This window comes from Scyliorhinus torazame, chromosome 16 (assembly GCF_047496885.1).
Source record: "Scyliorhinus torazame isolate Kashiwa2021f chromosome 16, sScyTor2.1, whole genome shotgun sequence".
NCBI lineage: Eukaryota > Metazoa > Chordata > Chondrichthyes > Carcharhiniformes > Scyliorhinidae > Scyliorhinus > Scyliorhinus torazame.
Window position 1 is genome coordinate 197,165,942 of NC_092722.1, and position 22,781 is coordinate 197,188,722.

The 22,781-nt window shown below is 53.0% G+C and overlaps 1 protein-coding gene across 2 annotated transcripts in view; it reads left to right on the forward strand.

Annotated features, from left to right (window-relative positions):
* The window catches only part of taf5 (TAF5 RNA polymerase II, TATA box binding protein (TBP)-associated factor), a 32,369-nt gene extending 18,673 nt beyond the window's left edge, over nt 1-13,696 (forward strand). The window contains exons 4-11 of one of the 2 annotated variants that reach the window (XR_011935582.1): nt 522-657; nt 3,988-4,108; nt 6,383-6,512; nt 7,329-7,493; nt 11,727-11,904; nt 12,003-12,180; nt 12,865-13,206; nt 13,242-13,696. Coding sequence is in view for 1 of the 2 variants with exons in the window: in XM_072479751.1 (XP_072335852.1) it covers nt 522-657; nt 3,988-4,108; nt 6,383-6,512; nt 7,329-7,493; nt 11,727-11,904; nt 12,003-12,180; nt 12,865-13,082 (1,126 nt within the window). In the remaining variant the exon portion in view is untranslated. Of the gene's footprint in view, nt 1-521; nt 658-3,987; nt 4,109-6,382; nt 6,513-7,328; nt 7,494-11,726; nt 11,905-12,002; nt 12,181-12,864 lie in introns of both variants that reach the window. The other variant, XM_072479751.1, reaches the window with a different exon arrangement.
* Nucleotides 13,697-22,781: the final 9,085 nt, after the last annotated feature.

The following is a 22,781-nucleotide window of genomic DNA, read 5'->3' on the forward strand; positions in this document are numbered from 1 at the left end:
TGCCGTGCACTCTGGTGCAAACCCACTTCCTTCAAGGGTGGTGGTAGCGGCAACGATTAACAATTTTAAAAAGTTTTTGATTGTCCACTTTTTGTTTTTAAAAGTTAGCGAACCCAATTCATTTTTTCCAATTAAGGGGCAATTTAGCGCGGCCAATCCACCTACCCTGCACATCTTTGGGGTTGTGGGGATGAAACCCACGCAGACACGGGGAGAATGTGCAAACTCCACACGGACAGTGACGCAGAGCCGGGATCGAACCTGGGACCTCGGCGCCGTGAGGCAGCAGTGCTAACCACTGCGCCGCCGTGCTGCTCTTTGATTGTCCACTTGAGGGAACTAACACTTTCAGTCTGCTGGGATGGAGCGGGAGTTTGGTGCTGAGGGGACTGCTGCACACAGTCAGCATGGACCCGATCAGCCAAACATCCACCTTGCCAATCTGACTTTCTAATTCAACACTGTTGGATTGAGTATCTTGAGAAGGATTGTTGTTTAAAATCTTTCTTTCCCTCCTTCAGAATTCCACTTCCTGAGCTGAAAGATTCTGACAAACTGGACAAGATAATGGTAATGAAAGAAGCCACAAAGCGGGTGAAGCTTGGGCCTGATTGCCTTCCCTCCATCTGTTTCTACACCTTTCTCAATGCCTATCAGGTGAGTGATTTACCACATGGACACCTAGTGCAGCCTTTAAAGGTTGTCATCTTCCTACAAGGACACACTCGTGCTGCAGCCAATACATTTCGCCCTCTTTGTGTTAGAAACTGCTCTCGTCCGCTGAAGCACCACTCCCCTGCTTATCCATCTGTCGTTGGAAAGTTGTTGGATGTGCCACTCTGTTTCCTATTCCAGGCTGTGCCAGGGAACTTCCGAACTCTGGAGACACTCGGTGCTGATGAGAGTGTTGGTTCGAGGCTAGTTGTGGGAGAGAATAATGCACAGGGAAGAATGGTTTCCAGAACAGTTCAGGCGATGGGGTTGACTGGAGACAGAGTCAAATGCTTTCATGGTCATTGTTGTCCACGAGGTCTGTTGTCCACTAGGTTGTTCTGAGCTCCATGTGGCCAATTGGAAATCCAGATGTGATAAATTATATTCCTGCTCAGCAAATGAAAGATGAAGAGTGAACACCATTATCGGACATGTGATCTCGATACCCATTCAGACTGGAAACTTTAAACTTGGTGTTATCTGTCTGTAAAATAGACCAGCTAAGTGTGGGGCTGTTTTGGATTACCTGGTCCTTTACTGTCTTGGTTAGGGGACAATATGAGCTGCTTATCCAGTAAAGTGCACATGTGGAGTCATTGAATGTCCCTCAGTTCAAGCATGATGTCTATTTTGGGTCATGAGTTGGGTCTTCACGTGACTGAACAGGTCGAGTCTCAACTCGCAGATCATTGAGCACATGAGGCCGGGTGTCCCACGGGTAGTTGGATCTGGAGTACAGGATTTACTTCCTTTCTTTCCTTCTGTGCCATTGCTGTGCCTCATCATTCGGACACAGCTTGGCAAACAAGTTGTCACTATTCTGAACAACTGGTAACAAACTCCTCTGATTCATTAATAACAATCCTCAAGGAGAGTTCGGAAATCAACCAAAGTTGTAATTTACAGAGCAGTTGTTGTCAGTACACTCCTGGACTGCAGAGAGAGACTGGGACTGCAGAGAGAGACCGGGACTGCAGCAGCGAGACCGGGACTGCAGCAGCGAGACCGGGACTGCAGCAGCGAGACCGGGACTGCAGCAGCGAGACCGGGACTGCAGCAGCGAGACCGGGGCTGCAGCAGCGAGACCGGGACTGCAGCAGCGAGACCGGGACTGCAGCAGCGAGACCGGGACTGGGTCTCGCTGCTGCAGTCCCGGTCTCGCTGCTGCAGTCCCGGTCTCGCTGCTGCAGCCCCGGTCTCGCTGCTGCAGTCCCGGTCTCGCTGCTGCAGTCCCGGTCTCGCTGCTGCAGTCCCGGTCCAGCAGCGAGACCGGGGCTGCAGCAGCGAGACCGGGACCGCAGCAGCGAGACCGGGACCGCAGCAGCGAGACCGGGACCGCAGCAGCGAGACCGGGACCGCAGCAGCGAGACCGGGACCGCAGCAGCGAGACCGGGACCGCAGCAGCGAGACCGGGACCGCAGCAGCGAGACCGGGACCGCAGCAGCGAGACCGGGACCGCAGCAGCGAGACCGGGACCGCAGCAGCGAGAGCGGGACCGCAGAGAGAGAGCGGGACTGCAGAGAGAGAGCGGGACTGCAGAGAGAGAGCGGGACTGCAGAGAGAGACCGGGACCGCGGCAGCGAGAGACCGGGACCGTGGCAGCGAGACCGGGACCGCGGCAGCGAGACCGGGACCGCGGCAGCGAGACCGGGACGGCAGCAGCGAGACCGGGACGGCAGCAGCGTGACCAGGACGGCAACAGCGTGACCGGGACGGCAGCAGCGTGACCGGGACGGCAGCAGCGTGACCGGGACGGCAGCAGCGTGACCGGGACGGCAGCAGCGTGACCGGGACAGCAGCTGCGAGACCAGGGCTGCATCAGCGAGACCGGGACGGCAGCAGCGAGACCGGGACTGTGTATCTGCAGCGCATAGAATAATGGAAGGTTTATGTCACAGAAGGAGGCCACTCGGCCCATCGTGTCTGCTGGCTGAACAAACAAGCCCCCAGCCCAATTCCACTTTACAGCCTTTGCTCCATAACCCTGCCGATTACAGCATCTGAGGCACAAATCCAGGCCCCTTTCCAATGAGCTGAGGGTTTCTGCCTCTATAATACTCTTTCAGGCAGTGAGTTCCATCAGGGATCTGTGGACATTCACTCCAATGTCCCCCACTTCCTCTACGCCTCTCAGTATCCTCCCATTTATTGTGTATTCCTTCGCCTTGTCTGACCTCCCGAAATTCATCACCTCACACTTCTCTGGGTTGAATTTTGCCACTTCTCTGCCCACCTGACCAGTCCATACGAGCAGGAGAGAGATTCCATTAACAATGCTTCCAGGGTTCAATGGGAGGTCTGCTGAGCAAACACTCATGTCCCTCTTTAAGCCAGATCCACAAACATTCCGCTCAAACTCCTGCAAAATCAACCTCAGTAGACTGAACGCTGCCCTGATGGCTGACAACTCTATCTCTCCGGCCCTGTACTCCCGGTGCTCAAATGGTCAGGATATTCCAGGGCTTGGGATATGTGTGAGCAAGTAGTTTCCTGGTAAAATCGGTTCAAGGAGGGAAAATATTGGCATCGTTGCCACACTTGTGACTAGCCAGTGATTTTTATTGTCTTCTTGTGAGGAGCTCACGGTGGGGATCAGTAGTCTGCTGTTCGACCTTCACTTTCTGGAAATGGGGAGTATATCTCATTAAATTAAATGGAGGCGAGGCACTAATTTAGCAGGTTGGGCAGATAGATGGTTGGAAATGAAATGAAAATCGCTTATTGTCACAAGGAGGCTTCAAATGAAGTTACTGTGAAAAGCCCCTAGTCGCCACATTCCCGCACCTGTTCGGGGAGGCTGGTACGGGAATTGAACCGTGCTGCTGGCCTGCCTTGGTCTGCTTTAAAAGCCAGCGATTTAGCCCAGTGTGCTAAACCAGCCCCTGATGGTTGATGAAATATGGGAAAATGAACGGCAGGATGATGGGATCATGATGCAGTGAAGAAACAGGGAGATGTTGGAGCTACAGGTATACAGATTGTTAAAGATGAGAGTACAGCTAGACAAGGTCATCCAGAAGTTAAATGGGATTTAGATCTGTAAATAGAGTTGTTGAATTTGTACAAGACTTTGGTTTAGTTACAGTAGGAGGGGATTGGCACCAGGTAAACTGCTCTTGCAGAGTCGCACAGACACAATGGGCTTCAATCATTTTATGATTGTCGGACTACTGTATGTAAATTTGATGTTTTTAATGACTAATTCTTCAGAAATGGCCATCTTGTTCTGTTTGCTTGCTGATGTGTGATTTCCGCCTTTTTCCCCCGGTCCAGGGTCTCACTGCGGTTGACTTCACCGATGATTCTAGTCTGATAGCAGGAGGATTTGCTGATTCCACTGTCAGAGTGTGGAGTGTCACACCAAAGAAACTGCGCAGCGTCAAAGGGGCTACAGGTAAAAATAGCCGGCAACCAGGCTTTCGCCCTCAGGTGTCCACCGCTGCCACTATGTCCCCGCCTAATAGGGCGGTAATTGGCCGGGTTGGGTTTTTCCGTTTCTTGTGTACAGGACACACCTGGGCAATTTTCCACATTGCCGGGTAGATGCCAGTGTTGTAGCTGTACTGGAACAGCTTGGCTAGGGGTGCGGCAAGTTCTGGAGCACAAGTCTTCAGTACTATTGCCGGGATATTGTCAGGGCCCGTAACCTTTGCAGTATCCAGTGCCTTCAGCCGTTTCTTGATATCACGTGGAGTGATATTGGCTGAAGAGTGACATCTGTGATGCTGGGGACCTCCAGACGGGACCGGAATGGATCATCCACTCGGCACTTCTGGCTGAAGATTGTTGCGAATGCCTCAATTGTTTGCACAGATGTGCTGGGCTCCTCCATCATTGAGGATGGCATAGCCTCAAAATAAGGGGAAGTAGATTTAGGACTGAGCTCAGGAGGAACTTCTTCACCCAAAGGGTTGTGAATCTATGGAATTCCTTGTCCAGTGAAGCATTGAGGCTCCTTCATTAAATGTTTTTAAGATAAAGATAGATAGTTTTTGAAGAATAAAGGGATTAAGGGTTATGGTGTTCGGGCCGGAAAGTGGAGCTGAGTCCACAAAAGATCAGACATGATCTCATTGAATGGCGGAGCAGGCTCGAGGGTCAGATCTACTACTCCTGCTCCTAGTTCTTATGAGGATGTTTGTGGAGCTTCCTCCTCCAGTGAGTTGTTTAATTGTCCACCACCATTCTCAGCTGGCTGTGGCAGGACTGCAAAGCTTTGACCTGATCCATTGGTTGTGGTTGTGTTTAAGGAAAGATGTAAATAGAGACTTGTTTAGCACAGTGGGCTAAACAGCTGCCTTGTAATGCAGACCAAGGCAGCAGCGCGGGTTCAATTCCCGTACTGGCCTCCCCGAACAGGCACCGGAATGTGGCGACTAGGGGCTTTTCACAGTAACTTCATTGAAGCCTACTTGTGACAATAAGCGATTATTAAATTATTATACATTTGAAGCAGTTCAAAGAAGGTTCATTTGACTAATATCTGAAATGGACGGGTTGTCTTATGAGGAAAGGTTTGAGAGGTTAGATTTGTATCTGTTGGAGTTTAGAAGAGTAAGAGGTGACTTAAAGCCTTTAAGATCCTGAGGGGTGTTGACAGGGCGGATGTGGAGAGGATGTTTCCTCTTGTTGAAGAATCTAGAACTGGGGTCACTGTTTAAAAGTAAGTAGTCACCCATTTAAGACAGAGCTGAGGAGAAATGTTTTCTCCAGAGTTTTGTGAATCTCTGGAACTCTTCCTGAAAACAGTAAGCAGTCTTACAACATCAGGTTAAAGTCCAACAGGTTTGTTTCAAACACCAGCTTTCGGAGCACAGCAAGAGCTCCGAAAGCTAGTGATTTGAAACAAACCTGTTGGACTTTAATCTGGTGTTGTAAGACTTCTTACTGTGCTAACCCCAGTCCAACGCCGGTATCTCCACATCTTCCTGTAAAGGCAGTGGAAGCAGAGTCTGAATATTTTTCAAGCTGTGTCAGATAGCTTCTTGAATAGAAAGAGAGTGAAAGGTTATTAGGGGTGGGCAGGAATGGGCGTTGAGATTACAATCAGATCAGCCATGACCTTACTGAACCATCGGAGGGTCATTGCAGACTCGATGGGCCGAATAGCCTTCTGCACTGTAGGAATATCTATGGCTCATTCCCGATTAGAATAGTCTGACATTTACAATGGTGGAGCAAGCTCGAGGGCCGATTGGCTTCCTCCTAATTCGTGTGCTATCAGCCTCAGTGTCAGCACTGAGACCAGGTGGTCAGTGCTTGGAACCAGTGGCAGGTGTAGTCCCGTCTCCTGCACTGTGCCGGGGAGTCCCCTTCGCATTTGGGAATGTGCATCTAGACCGTACCTGAGTGAGCAGTAATGTTGTAACTAACCTGCTTTGATTCGTACAGACTCTATGCTGATTCTTTAGGATCCCTGTGCCTGCACAGCAGTGAATTCATCACACAGCCCTGTACACTTCTACACACGAGGCCAGTTTGTTGTAGCTCAGAGCAGTCAAGGAGATTTCCATCTCCGGGCATTTACTCTACGATTTGATTTTTATACATCAAGATACACATGCATAACATTTCTAGCCTTGTCTGAGAGTGGCTGAGCTACGGGAAGTGTGTTGCTCTCAGTCACAGTATGAGCAGTCTCGCTAACTGCTTTGTCTTTCTCCGTTAGATCTCAGTTTAATCGACAAGGAGTCGGAAGATGTGCTGGAGCGGATAATGGATGAGAAAACTGCGTGCGAGTTTAAAATGTTACTGGGACACGGTGGCCCAGTGTATGGGACAAGCTTCAGTCCCGACAGGTAAGAAGCAGCTACTTGGAAACCAGTAAACGCCTTCGTTTCGAACAAAATGAACAGACCAGGCACTGGTCAGAAATAAAGAACTTGCATTTCCGTAGCTCCTATCGTGACCCTGGGATATCCCAAAGTGCTTTGCACCCCCTGAAGTGTTCTGAATTGTAATAATTATTGGCGTGTTCGAAACATTCACACAGCAGGCTCTCACTAATAGCAATAACTTAATGACTAGATTATCTTTATTTAGTGATGGTTGGGGGATTGGTATTGGCAGTGCCATGGGTTGGAGCACTCAGAATCATGGTATGGGATCTTTCACATCACCATTCAGGGAACTGTGCATGCACCTCAATGGGAAGCTGTTATATCAGTCGCTGCCATATTCCTTGACTCTGGAATCCTGGGCTGGCTTGGCAGAGCAAAGCCTGCACCTTCTGACTAACTTGTCCGATGTGCTCCAGTGCTCCTGCATCCCACACACACACAGCTCTCCATCGAGTTAGTTCCACTAGTGAGGGGAAGGTAAAGTACACCCATGGATGAAAGGTGCGAGAGAGGAGAGATTAATTGGGGAGAAGTGATTTTGAAGCCTGTAAATTGTAGGTGAGAGCTGAGGAATTTAATGGATTTGACATCCTGAGAGAGTACGAAAGAGAATGCAGTTCAACTTGATATGGACCGAGAGGATCAATAATGAGTTTTGTGCACTCTCAGCAGTAGAATCCTAGACAAACGAGGAAGGTTTTGACCGAGACAGACTTAACTTTGCAGCCTGGAAATCTGCCTGTGTTTAACGCTTCTGCACTCTCTCTCACTCAGAAATTATCTGCTGTCCAGCTCAGAGGATGGAACAGTGAGGCTCTGGAGTCTGCAAACCTTCACCTGCCTCGTCGGCTACAAAGGACATAACTACCCAGTGTGGGATACACAGTTTTCTCCGTACGGCTACTACTTCATTTCAGGAGGTCACGATCGAGTGGCACGGTGAGTGTGCGAGTGGGGTCACAATCGAGTGGCATGGGGAGTGTGCGAGTGGGGTCACAATCGAGTGGCACGGGGAGTGTGCGAATGTGGGGTCACAATCAAGTGGCACGGTGAGTGTGCGAGTGGGGTCACAATCGAGTGGCACGGGGAGTGTGCGAGTGGGGTCACAATCGAGTGGCACGGGGAGTGTGCGAATGTGGGGTCACAATCAAGTGGCACGGTGAGTGTGCGAATGTGGGGTGATGATCAAGTGGCAGAGTGAGTGTGTGAATGTGGGGTCACGATCGAGTGGCACGGTGAGTGTGCGAATGTGGGGTCACGATCGAGTGGCACAGTGAGTGCGATCACGATCGAATGGCACGGTGAGTGTGCAAATGTGGGATCACGATCAAGTGGCAGAGTGTGTGTGTGTGGGGTCAATCGAGTGGCATGGTGAGTGTACAAATGTGGGGTCACGATCTAGCGGCACGGCGAGTGTAGGGTCACGATCAAGAGCAGGGTGTGTGCGAGTGTGGGGTCACGATCGAGTGGTATGGCGAGTGTGGGGTCACGATCGAGTGGTATGGCGAGTGTGGGGTCACGATCGAGAGCAGGGTGTTTGCGAGTGTGGGTTCACAATCGAGTGGCAGGTTGAGTGTGGGGTTGTAACTCAGCAATTCATCTTTTTACATTTCAATTACTACATTGATGTGAATAGACTCCATATCTTGGTGAAATATCGTCGTCACTTCCACCCTCCTGAAAACCTGCAGTGTGTGCAAACCCTGCAGTGTGTACAGTGTGTGCAGGGGCTGGTTTAGCTCACTGGGCTAAATCGCTGGCTTTTAAAGCAGACCAAGGCAGGCCAGCAGCACGGTTCAATTCCTGTACCAGCCTCCCGAACAGGCGCCGGAATGTGGTGACTAGGGGCTTTTCACAGAAACTTCATTTGAAGCCTACTTCTGACAAGCGATTTTCATTTCATTTCATTTCAACCCTGCAGTGTATACAAACCCTGCAGTATGTACTGTTTAAACTAATGCAGCAGGGGCATGGGAACCTGGATTGTAGTTTTAGGGTAAGGGAGAATGAGAGTATAGAGGTCAGGAGCACAGATTTGACGTCGCAGGAGGGGGCCAGTGTTCAGGTAGGTGGTTTGAAGTGTGTCTACTTCAATGCCAGGAGTATACGAAACAAGGTAGGGGAACTGGCAGCATGGGTTGGTACCTGGGACTTCGATGTTGTGGCCATTTCGGAGACATGGATAGAGCAGGGACAGGAATGGATTTTGCAGGTTCCGGGGTTTAGGTGTTTTAGTAAGCTCAGAGAAGGAGGCAAAAGAGGGGGAGGTGTGGCGCTGCTAGTCAAGAGCAGTATTACGGTGGCGGAGAGGATGCTAGATGGGGACTCTTCTTCCGAGGTAGTATGGGCTGAAGTTAGAAACAGGAAAGGAGAGGTCACCCTGTTGGGAGTTTTTTATAGGCCTCCTAATAGTTCTAGGGATGTAGAGGAAAGGATGGCGAAGATGATTCTGGATATGAGCGAAAGTAACAGGGTAGTTATTATGGGAGACTTTAACTTTCCAAATATTGACTGGAAAAGATATAGTTCGAGTACAATAGATGGGTCGTTTTTTGTACAGTGTGTGCAGGAGGGTTTCCTGAAACAATATGTTGACAGGCCAACAAGAGGCGAGGCCACGTTGGATTTGGTTTTGGGTAATGAACCAGGCCAGGTGTTGGATTTGGAGGTAGGAGAGCACTTTGGGGACAGTGACCACAATTCGGTGACGTTTACGTTAATGATGGAAAGGGATAAATATACACCGCAGGGCAAGAGTTATAGCTGGGGGAAGGGCAATTATGATGCCATTAGACGTGACTTGGGGGGGGATAAGGTGGAGAAGTAGGCTGCAAGTGTTGGGCACACTGGATAAGTGGGGCTTGTTCAAGGATCAGCTACTGCGTGTTCTTGATAAGTATGTACCGGTCAGACAGGGAGGAAGGCGTCGAGCGAGGGAACCGTGGTTTACCAAGGAAGTGGAATCTCTTGTTAAGAGGAAGAAGGAGGCCTATGTGAAGATGAAGTGTGAAGTTTCGGTTGGGGCGATGGATAATTACAAGGTAGCGAGGAAGGATCTAAAGAGAGAGCTAAGACGAGCAAGGAGGGGACATGAGAAGTATTTGGCAGGAAGGATCAAGGAAAACCCAAAAGCTTTCTATAGGCATGTCAGGAATAAGCGAATGACTAGGGAAAGAGTAGGACCAGTCAAGGACAGGGATGGGAAATTGTGTGTGGAGTCTGAAGAGATAGGCGAGATACTAAATGAATATTTTTCGTCAGTATTCACTCAGGAAAAAGATAATGTTGTGGAGGAGAATGCTGAGCCCCAGGCTAATAGAATAGATGGCATTGAGGTACGTAGGGAAGAGGTGTTGGCAATTCTGGACAGGCTAAAAATAGATAAGTCCCCGGGACCTGATGGGATTTATCCTAGGATTCTCTGGGAGGCCAGGGAAGAGATTGCTGGACCTTTGGCTTTGATTTTTATGTCATCATTGGCTACAGGAATAGTGCCAGAGGACTGGAGGACAGCAAATGTGGTCCCTTTGTTCAAAAAGGGGAGCAGAGACAACCCCGGCAACTATAGACCGGTGAGCCTCACGTCTGTAGTGGGTAAAGTCTTGGAGGGGATTATAAGAGACAAGATTTATAATCATCTAGATAGGAATAATATGATCAGGGATAGTCAGCATGGCTTTGTGAAGAGTAGGTCATGCCTCACAAACCTTATTGAGTTCTTTGAGAAGGTGACTGAACAGGTAGACGAGGGTAGAGCAGTTGATGTGGTGTATATGGATTTCAGCAAAGCGTTTGATAAGGTTCCCCACGGTAGGCTATTGCAAAAAATACGGAGGCTGGGGATTGAGGGTGATTTAGAGATGTCGATCAGAAATTGGCTAGCTGAAAGAAGACAGAGGGTGGTGGTGGATGGGAAATGTTCAGAATGGAGTACAGTCACAAGTGGAGTACCACAAGGATCTGTTCTGGGGCCGTTGCTGTTTGTCATTTTTATCAATGACCTAGAGGAAGGCGCAGAAGGGTGGGTGAGTAAATTTGCAGACGATACTAAAGTCGGTGGTGTTGTCGATAGTGTGGAAGGATGTAGCAGGTTACAGAGGGATATAGATAAGCTGCAGAGCTGGGCTGAGAGGTGGCAAATGGAGTTTAATGTAGAGAAGTGTGAGGTGATTCACTTTGGAAGGAATAACAGGAATGCGGAATATTTGGCTAATGGTAAAGTTCTTGAAAGTGTGGATGAGCAGAGGGATCTAGGTGTCCATGTACATAGATCCCTGAAAGTTGCCACCCAGGTTGATAGGGTTGTGAAGAAGGCCTATGGAGTGTTGGCCTTTATTGGTAGAGGGATTGAGTTCCGGAGTCGGGAGGTCATGTTGCAGCTGTACAGAACTCTGGTACGGCCGCATTTGGAGTATTGCGTACAGTTCTGGTCACCGCATTATAGGAAGGACGTGGAGGCTTTGGAGCGGGTGCAGAGGAGATTTACCAGGATGTTGCCTGGTATGGAGGGAAAATCTTATGAGGAAAGGCTGATGGACTTGAGGTTGTTTTCGTTGGAGAGAAGAAGGTTAAGAGGAGACTTAATAGAGGCATACAAAATGATCAGGGGGTTGGATAGGGTGGACAGTGAGAGCCTTCTCCCACGGATGGATATGGCTGGCACGAGGGGACATAACTTTAAACTGAGGGGTAATAGATATAGGACAGAGGTCAGAGGTAGGTTCTTTACGCAAAGAGTAGTGAGGCCGTGGAATGCCCTACCTGCTACAGTAGTGAACTCGCCAACATTGAGGGCATTTAAAAGTTTATTGGATAAACATATGGACGATAATGGCATAGTGTAGGTTAGATGGCTTTTGTTTCGGTGCAACATCGTGGGCCGAAGGGCCTGTACTGCGCTGTATTGTTCTATGTTCTATGTACAAACCCGTGTTCCCTCGGTCTCTTCTGCAACAAAAATTACATCATTTGCTTGAGTCTTCATATCACTGAATGTGTCCGACCACATTTGTCTGAGCTTTTCTAAAACATGTGCATTTTGACAATCGGTACTGAACTTTGCACAGATACACTTTAATGAAGCTGCACTGTCTCTCCCTGGGGCCAGGAACACAGTGGGTGGAGAGCTACTATGATGTATTTGTTAACAATTTGGGACCTTGCATTACTCAGGCTTTGGGTGACTGACCATTACCAGCCCCTGCGAATATTCTCAGGTCACCTCTCTGACGTCACCTGCACAAGATTTCATCCCAACTCGAATTACGTGGTGACAGGGTCTGCAGACAGGACCATTCGGCTCTGGGATGTGCTGAATGGCAACTGCGTTAGGATCCTTACAGGACACAAGGTATGAAGCCCTGTGTGAGTGCTGAGCCCACAAATACTGTCCCCATATCCCCACTGAAACAGGCCCACTTGTTAATGTCCCTTTCGTGTTCTTCTCAGGGTCCGATCCATTCGCTGGTGTTCTCTCCAAATGGCAGGTACCTGGCATCCGGGGCAACAGACGGCCGCATCCTGCTGTGGGACATCGGGCACGGGTTACTGGTAGGCGAATTGAAAGGTCACACTGACACGGTCTACGCACTGAAGTTCAGCCGAGATGGCGAGATTTTAGCCTCAGGTGAGATTGTGTGTTTTTGTGGAGTGCGTGAAGGGCAGATGTTTCTGGCTTTTATCTTTGCTGGCATGGCTGATGAATACTCACCCCCTTCATCACTCATCTTTCAACTGGTCCTTTCAGAGGGTCGTTACGATTCAACCGTGTTGTGGGACTGGAGCCACATATAGGCCGAGACTGGGTAAGGAGGTGCGTTTCCTTCCCAGAAGGGCATTGGTGAATCACTTTTTATGATAATCTGACAGCTTCACAGAAACCAATTTATGGGGTTTGAATGTGGATTATTAATGCAGTCGTATAACCAGTACACTGCCCCTCTAACCAGCTTCTAGCTGCCCAGTTCAATGTCCAGTCAGAGTTGTCGATTGCTGCCCTTCAGTTGACCCTCTCTTCCCCCAGCTTCACCTGTAGTTATTTCAACACCATTCCTGCAGTTTTGTTTCCTGTGCACCAAGGTGCGAGAGTCGACTCCTAGCATTTCTTGCCTCGTATGCATTGGTCCTGTCTCATTCGGGACATTTACCCCAAGCATGGGAATAGGACAATGTCAGTTTGGAAATCCCGTGGGAGGCGCTTCCCCTCTACTGGTATTACTGTGCGGCTTGCGTACAGTAAAGTAATGCGGAGCAGTCTCGGAAGTTCCCAGCTGTAAAACTGTCTTCACTGTGCTGAATTGCTGTGTTTCAGGTTCTATGGATCACACGGTGAAAATTTGGGACACGGTCAAAGCCTTTGAGGACCTGGAGACAGACGATTTCAGCACTGCCACTGGCCACATCAATTTGCCCGACAACTCTCAGGAGCTATTACTAGGCTCCTACATGACTAAATCCACGCCAGTCATCGGCCTGCACTTCACTCGTCGCAACCTACTGCTGTCTGCGGGTGCATATAACCCGCTGTGACGTTACCTCCCCGCACACACACACACAACCCGCTGTGACGTTACCTCCCCGCACACACACAACCCTCTGTGACGTCAACCCCACTCCCCAGCATACATATAACCCGCTGTGACGTTACCCCCCGCACACACACAACCCGCTGTGACGTTACCCCCCGCACACACACACACACAACCCGCTGCAACGGCTCCCCACCCGCACACACATAACCCACTGAGACATTACCTTCCCCCCCCCATCCGCACACACGTAACCTGCTGTAACATCACCCCCCGAACACACACAACCTGCTGTAACGTCACCCCCTCCCCCACAATCAGACATATTCCAGGATGATGAACCCACTAGTTCCCATCCTCATTCCCCACCATCCATCTCAAAATGGATAGAGGATGCAGATATTTTCACGGCATCCGTGACATTTTTCTTATTTAGTCTCTTTTCCCCCCCCCCCCTCCTCGAGGTCACTTACCTGAGGCACCCCTCCCTCGAGGTGAATCACCTGCAGCATATTTGCGACATATTGTCGTTCTGGGATGTTTTGCATTAATGTGAATGGTGTTATTCTTGTTTTTTTAAGTTTTGATGAAGTTTACAATAAAACCCTGAAATTAGTTTGTGATCTATATTTTCTGCAGGAGCAGGAAAATAAATTCCCGTCACAAATTGTAGGTAATCTGTACAACCTTCTGCACCAGTTTCCTCTTCACTGCTCCACCAAACACTCACCGAGCAACTGGAGGCTGGTGTCTGATTTAAAAACACTTGTCAAACCCAAGGTAGGGTTTTTCATCCAGAAATAGGAGTCATTATATTTGTACAGGTCTGTGCTCTATTAACACCAGTTGCCAGGTTAATTTCTGGAATGGAGAACAGTATCTTCCATTTATGGTTGACAAGGACATGAAGCAGCAGCGAAGCTGATGCTGCATTTAGTGTAACAACCAGCCTAAAGCTAGAAATCCATCTGACAGGCAGGGTCATAACGACACTGACTTCATCCATGTAATACAGGTGGAGAAGGTAGTCAAAAAGGCAAACGGCATTGAATATAAGAATTGGCAAGTCATGTTGCAGCTGTATAGAACGTTAGTTAGGCCACACTTGGAGTATAGTGTTCAATTCTGGTCGCCACACTACCAGAAGGATGTGGAGGCTTTAGAGAGGGTGCAGAAGAGATTTACCAGAATGTTGCCTAGTATGGAGGGCATTAACTATGAGGAGAGGTTGAATAAACTTGGTTTGTTCTCACTGGAATGACAGAGGTTGAGGGGCGTGGTTAGTCCGAGACGTTTCCCCAGGGTAGAGGGGTCAATTACTAAGGGGCATAGGTTTAAGGTGCGAGAGGCAAGGTTTAGAGATGTATGAGGCAAGTTTTTTTTTTAACAGAGGGTAGTGGGTGCCTGGAACTCGCTACCGGAGGTGGTGGTGGAAGCAGGGATGATAGTGACGTTTAAGGGGCATCTTGACAAATACGTGAATAGGATGGGAATAGAGGGATACGGACCCCGGAAGTGCAAAGATTTTAGTTTAGACTGGCAGCATGGTCAGCGCAGGCTTGGAGGGCCTGTTCCTGTTCTGTACTTATGCATCTGGTATTGGTCAGGAAATCCCCCAGGCTTGTGTGGGGACAGTGTCACTGTCCCAGTGTTCTCCTTGCTAGCCCACATCTAGTGTATTCCATAAATTTCAGCTCGTCCAAAATTCTGATGCCTGCCCTCCTGCTTTGATGAGCTACATATCAATTTTAAAATTGATATCCTCCTCCTGAAGTCCCTCCGGGGATTCACCCCTCCCTTCTTCAAACAATTGGTGAATCCAAGTCAAGTGACCTTGTAATAAGTTGGTCTGTGTAATTCAATCATTCGATCAGCCGAGTGTGTCACAGGATACCAGGAATGGTCCCAATAACTTGTGCACAGGACCCAGGTACATACAGTCTGGCTGGAAATCGTGCTTTGTACAATTAGCAAGAGCATGGGCTTCAAGGAAGACTAACCAAGCCTGCCCTGGGTGTGGTTTTTCATGAGGTTGATCGCATGATATTAGCCAGTGTTCTTCAGACCACATTCATCAACTCTTTCTGATGGAGTCAAAGGCCAGACAATGGGCAGCAAGTTATGGTAGGAGTGCAATGCAACATGAACTTCAGCAACAGCTGTGCCTACAATTCCCCAGTTTATATTCAAGAACACATGGCAATTATTGGGTGGAGAGAATTCTGATGTGTGCAGACACAGTCATGCTGAGAGAGGCCGATGGAAATGTGCTCGAGGAACAGTCTCAATTCTGATTGTGAGAGCAGAGCACTGGTTGGATCGACCCCCTCCAATCACAAAACCATTTCCACTCAAAAATAAACAGCACATGGCGTCCCATGAGTTTTATTTGTGAAGTCTGATAACTGAAAATACACCATTATAGTGACACGATTGCAGAAGTTTCAACTTTCACATGCTGGTCCGTAAATTCCACTTGCCCTGCCCGGAGAGCAGAACCTGAAATGAAGAATCAAAAAGAGATGGAATCATATTTCATAGCACAGTTCACGAATTCAAAATCAAACCAGCTATGTTTGACAAAACTGACAACAACCCTTTCCTAACTGCAAAACTGAAGGATATCTTTAGGAATTAAACACACCCTAATGTTCAGACAGTCATTATGAAGCACGGGGTTAGATACAGAGTAAAGCTCCCTCTACACTGTCCCCATCAAACACTCCCAGGACAGGTACAGCACAGGGTTAGATACAGAGTAAAGCTCCCTCTACACTGTCCCCATCAAACACTCCCAGGACAGGTACAGCACGGGGTTAGATACAGAGTAAAGCTCCCTCTACACTTTCCCCATCAAACACTCCCAGGACAGGTACAGCACAGGGTTAGATACAGAGTAAAGCTCCCTCTACACTTTCCCCATCAAACACTCCCAGGACAGACACAGCACAGGGTTAGACACAGAATAAAGCTCCCTCTACACTTTCCCCATCAAACACTCCCAGGACAGGTACAGCACGGGGTTAGATACAGAGTAAAGCTCCCTCTACTGTCCCCATCACACACTCCCAGGACAGGTACAGCACGGGGTTAGATACAGAGTAAAGCTCCCTCTACACTGTCCCCATCAAACACACCCAGGACAGGTACAGCACAGAGTAAAAAAAATGAATTTCTCACCACACATTATTTATTTTCTGTGATTGCTGCTGGTGCTTTCTTCTTGGATCTCAGTTTGAAAATCAAACAAATTACGGCAATTGTTGAATATGTAGCTATCACATACTGTGAACAGGGAGAGCATTTGTTAATCGTAACGAGCTCCAAGAGGGAGAGAACAGATAAACAAGAATGGATCTGCATTCTACTGAATGAAAGAATGAGGCTTTTTAACATTTCGAACAAACGTTCGCAATATCGCCCCTTAAATGTAGTAAGATTGAGGTAGCTGTGTTACCTCAATTCTGCTTTCCCCCCATATCCAAACATTTTTTTTAAGGGGCAATTTAGCATAGCCAATCCACCTACCCTGCATATCTTTTTGGGTTGTGGGGGAGACCCACACAGACATGGGGAGAAAGTGCAAACTCCACACGGACAGTGACCCAGAGCCAGGATCGAACCCTGGCCGTTGGTGCCGTGAGGCAGCAGTGCTAACCACTGTGTCACCGTGCCGGTCCACCTACATTCACGTGCAGAGATTTATGCCTCTGTCTTGAACACTCAACGACTGAGTATTTATTCTATAACAGAAAATTCCAATGGTTCACAAGAAGGAATTTCTCATCCCCACCCAGAGGACTCTGGCCTCTAGTTCTAGAATCTCCAGCCAGAAGAACCTTCTCAGCAGCTATCCTGGTAAACCCTCCAAGAGTTTTACACATCAGAAGTACGGGAGGTGCCAGTTGTATTTAATTTCTCCTCACAGGATAACCCTCTTGCCCCAGAAATCAGACCTGCATTTAACTCCCACCAAGTCAACTATATCTTGAGGTAAGGAAACCAAAACTGTACAGTGTATTCCACCTGTGGTCTCATATGCGCAATATACACCCTAGGGCAGCACAATGGTTAGCTCTGCTGCCTCACAACGCCAGGGACCCGGGTTCAATTCCAGCCTTGGGTGACCGTGTGGAGTTTACACTTCCTCCCCGTGTCTGCGTCGGTTTCCTCCGAGAGTCCAAAGATATGCAGGTTAGGTGGATTGGCTGTGCTAAATTGCTCCTTATGGTTATGGTGGGAACTTGGAGCTGGGTAGAGGCTCTTTCAGAGGGTTGGTGTAGACTGAATGGGCTGAATTACCTCCTGCATTGCAGGGATTCTATGGTTTGATATTATTACAGCAAGATTTCCCCATTCTTATACACCAACACCCTTGCAATAAAGGACAACATCTGCCTTCTTAATTTCTTACTGTGCCTCCATCTAAAGTTTGTGATTCACTTGCGAGGAGACCCAAAGATTTACTCACCTCTCAGCGTTAAAATAAATTCTATTTTTCATAAAAGTGGAAATTTCGCACTTCTCACCTTCTTCCCCATCACTTAATTTGTCTAATACATTCACTGCAGTTTATAGGAGCTCCCTGCAAATTGGGCGCTCTACGAAATATAAATTAAACCAAGAGCAGTGAAGGCATTTCGCCAACAGTGGCAATGATATTATTTGGCGGAGAAACATTTTGGGATGCCCCAACGAGGTGGTCAACGGCTAAGGAAATGCAAGGAATATCGCTCCTCGAAGTTTTCTCACAAAGCTAGTCAATGAAATTGCGGCTGATCTGACCCAACCTCCATCCACCCCACCTCGCCTTAAATTTGCTTAATATCCTTGGCTAACAAAAATCTACGTCAGATTGATAAGTAATGAACTTTAATGAGAGAATTCGGCACTTTTACATCAATTTTTCTGTTAGTGGTACTTACGTTCCTCCTCCCCGTGATGGTGTAGGAATTGAAGTACTTTTGGAAGCCAGTGAACTGGTGCTGACTGGCAGCATCGTGACCCGCCATTCTCGCTCCTCACACAAACTGCAGAGGGAAACAGAATAATTTACAACACATCCTGAAACCGGTCTCATAGTCTGAAGATACACAGACGCAGAACTCAGCCTCTTGGCAATCAGAGAGGACTCGGAAACCTGTACCACATCTTACTCTCACGTCGACAGAATGTGGTTAGAATCGGAAAGCTGCCAAAGCAAATTACCAGACTATTTATGGGGCAACCCGGGGAGCAGAGCGTGGACCCCGCAGCCATGACAATCCTCAACTGATCCTCAGACACCCACCATTCACTTATCAATCCCCTCACCATCCCCCTCCCCTTCACCACACCCCCCTTTACCAAGCCCTGCCCCTCCCCTTCACCCCACCCCCACCCCTTCACCCCCCACCTCCTACTCATTGCCACCCCCCACATTTCACCGCCCCACCCCCACCCTTCACCGCCCCACCCCCACCCTTCACCGCCCACCCCCCCACCCTTAACCGCCCCCCCACCCCCCACTCTTCACCGCCCACCACCCCCCCTCTTCACCCCCCCACCGTTCACCGCCCCCCCTCCCCCACTCTTCACCGCCCACCCAACCCCCCCTCTTCACCGCCCACCCAACCCCCCCTCTTCACCCCCCCACCCTTCACCGCCCACCCAACCCCCCCACCCTTCACCGCCCACCCAACCCCCCCCGACTCTTCACCGACCCCCCCACCCCCGACTCTTCACCGACCCCCCCACCCCCGACTCTTCACCGACCCCCCCTCCCCTTCACCGACCCCCCCTCCCCGACTCTTCACCGACCCCCGCTCCCCCGACTCTTCACCGACCCCCCCCTCCCCCGACTCTTCACCGACCCCCCCCTCCCCCGACTCTTCACCGACCCCCCCTCCCCTTCACCGACCCCCCCTCCCCCGACTCTTCACCGACCCCACCCCCGACTCTTCACCCCCCCCACCCCGACGCTTCACCGCCCCCCCACCCCGACTCTTCACCGCCCCCCCACCCCTGACTCTTCACCGCCCCACCCCCGACTCTTCCCCCACCCCACCGCCCCCTCCCCCCGACTCTTCACGGCCCCCCTCCCCCGACTCTTCACCGCACCCCCTCCCCCCGACTCTTCACCCCCCCACCCTTCACCGCCCCCCCCCCACTCTTCACCGCCCACCCAACCCCCCCTCTTCACCCCCCCCCCACCCCCACACACCTACTCTTCACCCCCCCTCCCCCCGACTCTTCACCGCCCACCCAACCCCCCCTCTTCACCCCCCCACCCCCACACACCTACTCTTCACCCCCCCACTCCTCACCGCCCACCCAACCCCCCCTCTTCACCCCCCCCACCCCCACTCTTCACCCCCCCCTCCCCCCGACTCTTCACCGCCCCCACCACCCCCGACTCTTCACCGACCCCCCCACCCCCGACTCTTCACCGACCCCCCCTCCCCCGACTCTTCACCGACCCCACATCCGACTCTTCACCCCCCCCCACCCCGACGCTTCACCGCCCCCCCCACCCCGACTCTTCACCGCCACCTCCCCCCGACTCTTCACCGCCCCTCCCCCTCCCGCCGACTCTTCACCGCCCCCGACTCTTCACCCCCCCCCACCCTTCACCGCCCCCCCCAACCCCCACTCTTCACCGCCCACCCAACCCCCCCTCTTCACCCCCCCCACCCCCACACACCTACTCTTCACCCCCCCTCCCCCCGACTCTTCACCGCCCACCCAACCCCCCCTCTTCACCCCCCCACCCCCACACACCTACTCTTCACCCCCCCACACCCCACCGCCCACCCAACCCCCCCTCTTCACCCCCCCCACCCCCACACACCTACTCTTCACCCCCCCTCCCCCCGACTCTTCACCGCCCACCCAACCCCCCTCTTCACCCCCCCACACCTACTCTTCACCCCCCCACTCCTCACCGCCCACCCAACCCCCCCTCTTCACCCCCCCCACCCACACACCTACTCTTCACCCCCCCTCCCCCGACTCTTCACCGCCCCCACCACCCCCGACTCTTCACCGACCCCCCCACCCCCGACTCTTCACCGACCCCCCCTCCCCTTCACCGACCCCCCCTCCCCGACTCTTCACCGACCCCCCCTCCCCCGACTCTTCACCGACCCCACCCCCGACTCTTCACCCCCGACTCTTCACCCCCCCCACCCCGACGCTTCACCGCCCCCCCCACCCCGACTCTTCACCGCCCCCTCCCCCCGACTCTTCACCGCCCCCTCCCCCCGACTCTTCACCGCCCCCTCCCCCCGACTCTTCACCGCCCCCTCCCCCCGACTCTTCACCGCCCCCTCCCCCCGACTCTTCACCGCCCCCTCCCCCGACTCTTCACCGCACCCCCTCCCCCCGACTCTTCACCCCCCCACCCTTCACCGCCCCCCCCCACTCTTCACCGCCCACCCAACCCCCCCTCTTCACCCCCCCCCACCCCCACACACCTACTCTTCACCCCCCCTCCCCCCGACTCTTCACCGCCCACCCAACCCCCCCTCTTCACCCCCCCACCCCCACACACCTACTCTTCACCCCCCCACTCCTCACCGCCCACCCAACCCCCCCTCTTCACCCCCCCCACCCCCACTCTTCACCCCCCCTCCCCCCGACTCTTCACCGCCCCCACCACCCCCGACTCTTCACCGACCCCCCCACCCCCGACTCTTCACCGACCCCCCCTCCCCCGACTCTTCACCGACCCCACATCCGACTCTTCACCCCCCCCCACCCCGACGCTTCACCGCCCCCCCCACCCCGACTCTTCACCGCCCCCTCCCCCCGACTCTTCACCGCCCCTCCCCCTCCCGCCGACTCTTCACCGCCCCCGACTCTTCACCCCCCCCACCCTTCACCGCCCCCCCCAACCCCCACTCTTCACCGCCCACCCAACCCCCCCTCTTCACCCCCCCACCCCCACACACCTACTCTTCACCCCCCCTCCCCCCGACTCTTCACCGCCCACCCAACCCCCCCTCTTCACCCCCCCACCCCCACACACCTACTCTTCACCCCCCCACACCCCACCGCCCACCCAACCCCCCCTCTTCACCCCCCCCACCCCCACACACCTACTCTTCACCCCCCCTCCCCCGACTCTTCACCGCCCACCCAACCCCCCTCTTCACCCCCCCACACCTACTCTTCACCCCCCCACTCCTCACCGCCCACCCAACCCCCCCTCTTCACCCCCCCCACCCACACACCTCCTCTTCACCCCCCCCACCCCCACTCTTCACCCCCCCTCCCCCCGACTCTTCACCGCCCCCACCACCCCCGACTCTTCACCGACCCCCCCACCCCCGACTCTTCACCGACCCCCCCTCCCCCGACTCTTCACCGACCCCACATCCGACTCTTCACCCCCCCCACCCCCGACTCTTCACCGCCCCCTCCCCCCGACTCTTCACCGCCCCCTCCCCCCGACTCTTCACCGCCCCCTCCCCCCCACCCTTCACCGCCCACCCAACCCCCCCTCTTCACCCCCCCCACACACCTACTCTTCACCCCCCCTCCCCCCGACTCTTCACCGCCCCCTCCCCCGACTCTTCACCGCCCCCTCCCCCTGACTCTTCACCGCCCCCGACTCTTCACCCCCCCCACCCTTCACCGCCCCCCCAACCCCCACTCTTCACCGCCCACCCAACCCCCCCTCTTCACCCCCCCCACCCCCAACATTTCCCCCCCCCCACACTCCCCCCACCCCCAACACTTCCCCACCCCCAACACTTCCCCGCCCCCCCACCCCCCGACTCTTCCCCACCCCCCCACCCCCCGACTCTTCCCCACCCCCCCACCCCCCGACTCTTCCCCACCCCCGACTCTTCCCCACCCCCGACTCTTCCCCACCCCCCACCCCCCGACTCTTCCCCACCCCCCGACTCTTCCCCACCCCCCCACCCCCCGACTCTTCCCCACCCCCCGACTCTTCCCCACCCCCCGACTCTTCCCCACCCCCGACTCTTCCCCACCCCCGACTCTTCCCCACCCCCCCACACCCGACTCTTCCCCACCCCCGACTCTTCCCCACCCCCCCGACTCTTCCCCACCCCTCCCCCCGACTCTTCCCCACCCCCCCACGACTCTTCCCCACCCCCCCACCCCCCGACTCTTCCCCACCCCCCCACCCCCCGACTCTTCCCCACCCCCCCACCCCCCGACTCTTCCCCACCCCCCGACTCTTCCCCACCCCCCCACCCCCCGACTCTTCCCCACCCCCCCACCCCCCGACTCTTCCCCACCCCCCAACTCTTCCCCACCCCCCAACTCTTCCCCACCCCCCAACTCTTCCCCACCCCCCAACTCTTCCCCACCCCCCAACTCTTCCCCACCCCCCAACTCTTCCCCACCCCCCAACTCTTCCCCACCCCCCAACTCTTCCCCACCCCCCAACTCTTCCCCACCCCCCAACTCTTCCCCACCCCCCAACTCTTCCCCACCCCCCAACTCTTCCCCACCCCCCAACTCTTCCCCACCCCCCAACTCTTCCCCACCCCCCAACTCTTCCCCACCCCCCAACTCTTCCCCACCCCCCAACTCTTCCCCACCCCCCAACTCTTCCCCACCCCCCCAACTCTTCCCCACCCCCCAACTCTTCCCCACCCCCCAACTCTTCCCCACCCCCCAACTCTTCCCCACCCCCCAACTCTTCCCCACCCCCCAACTCTTCCCCACCCCCCAACTCTTCCCCACC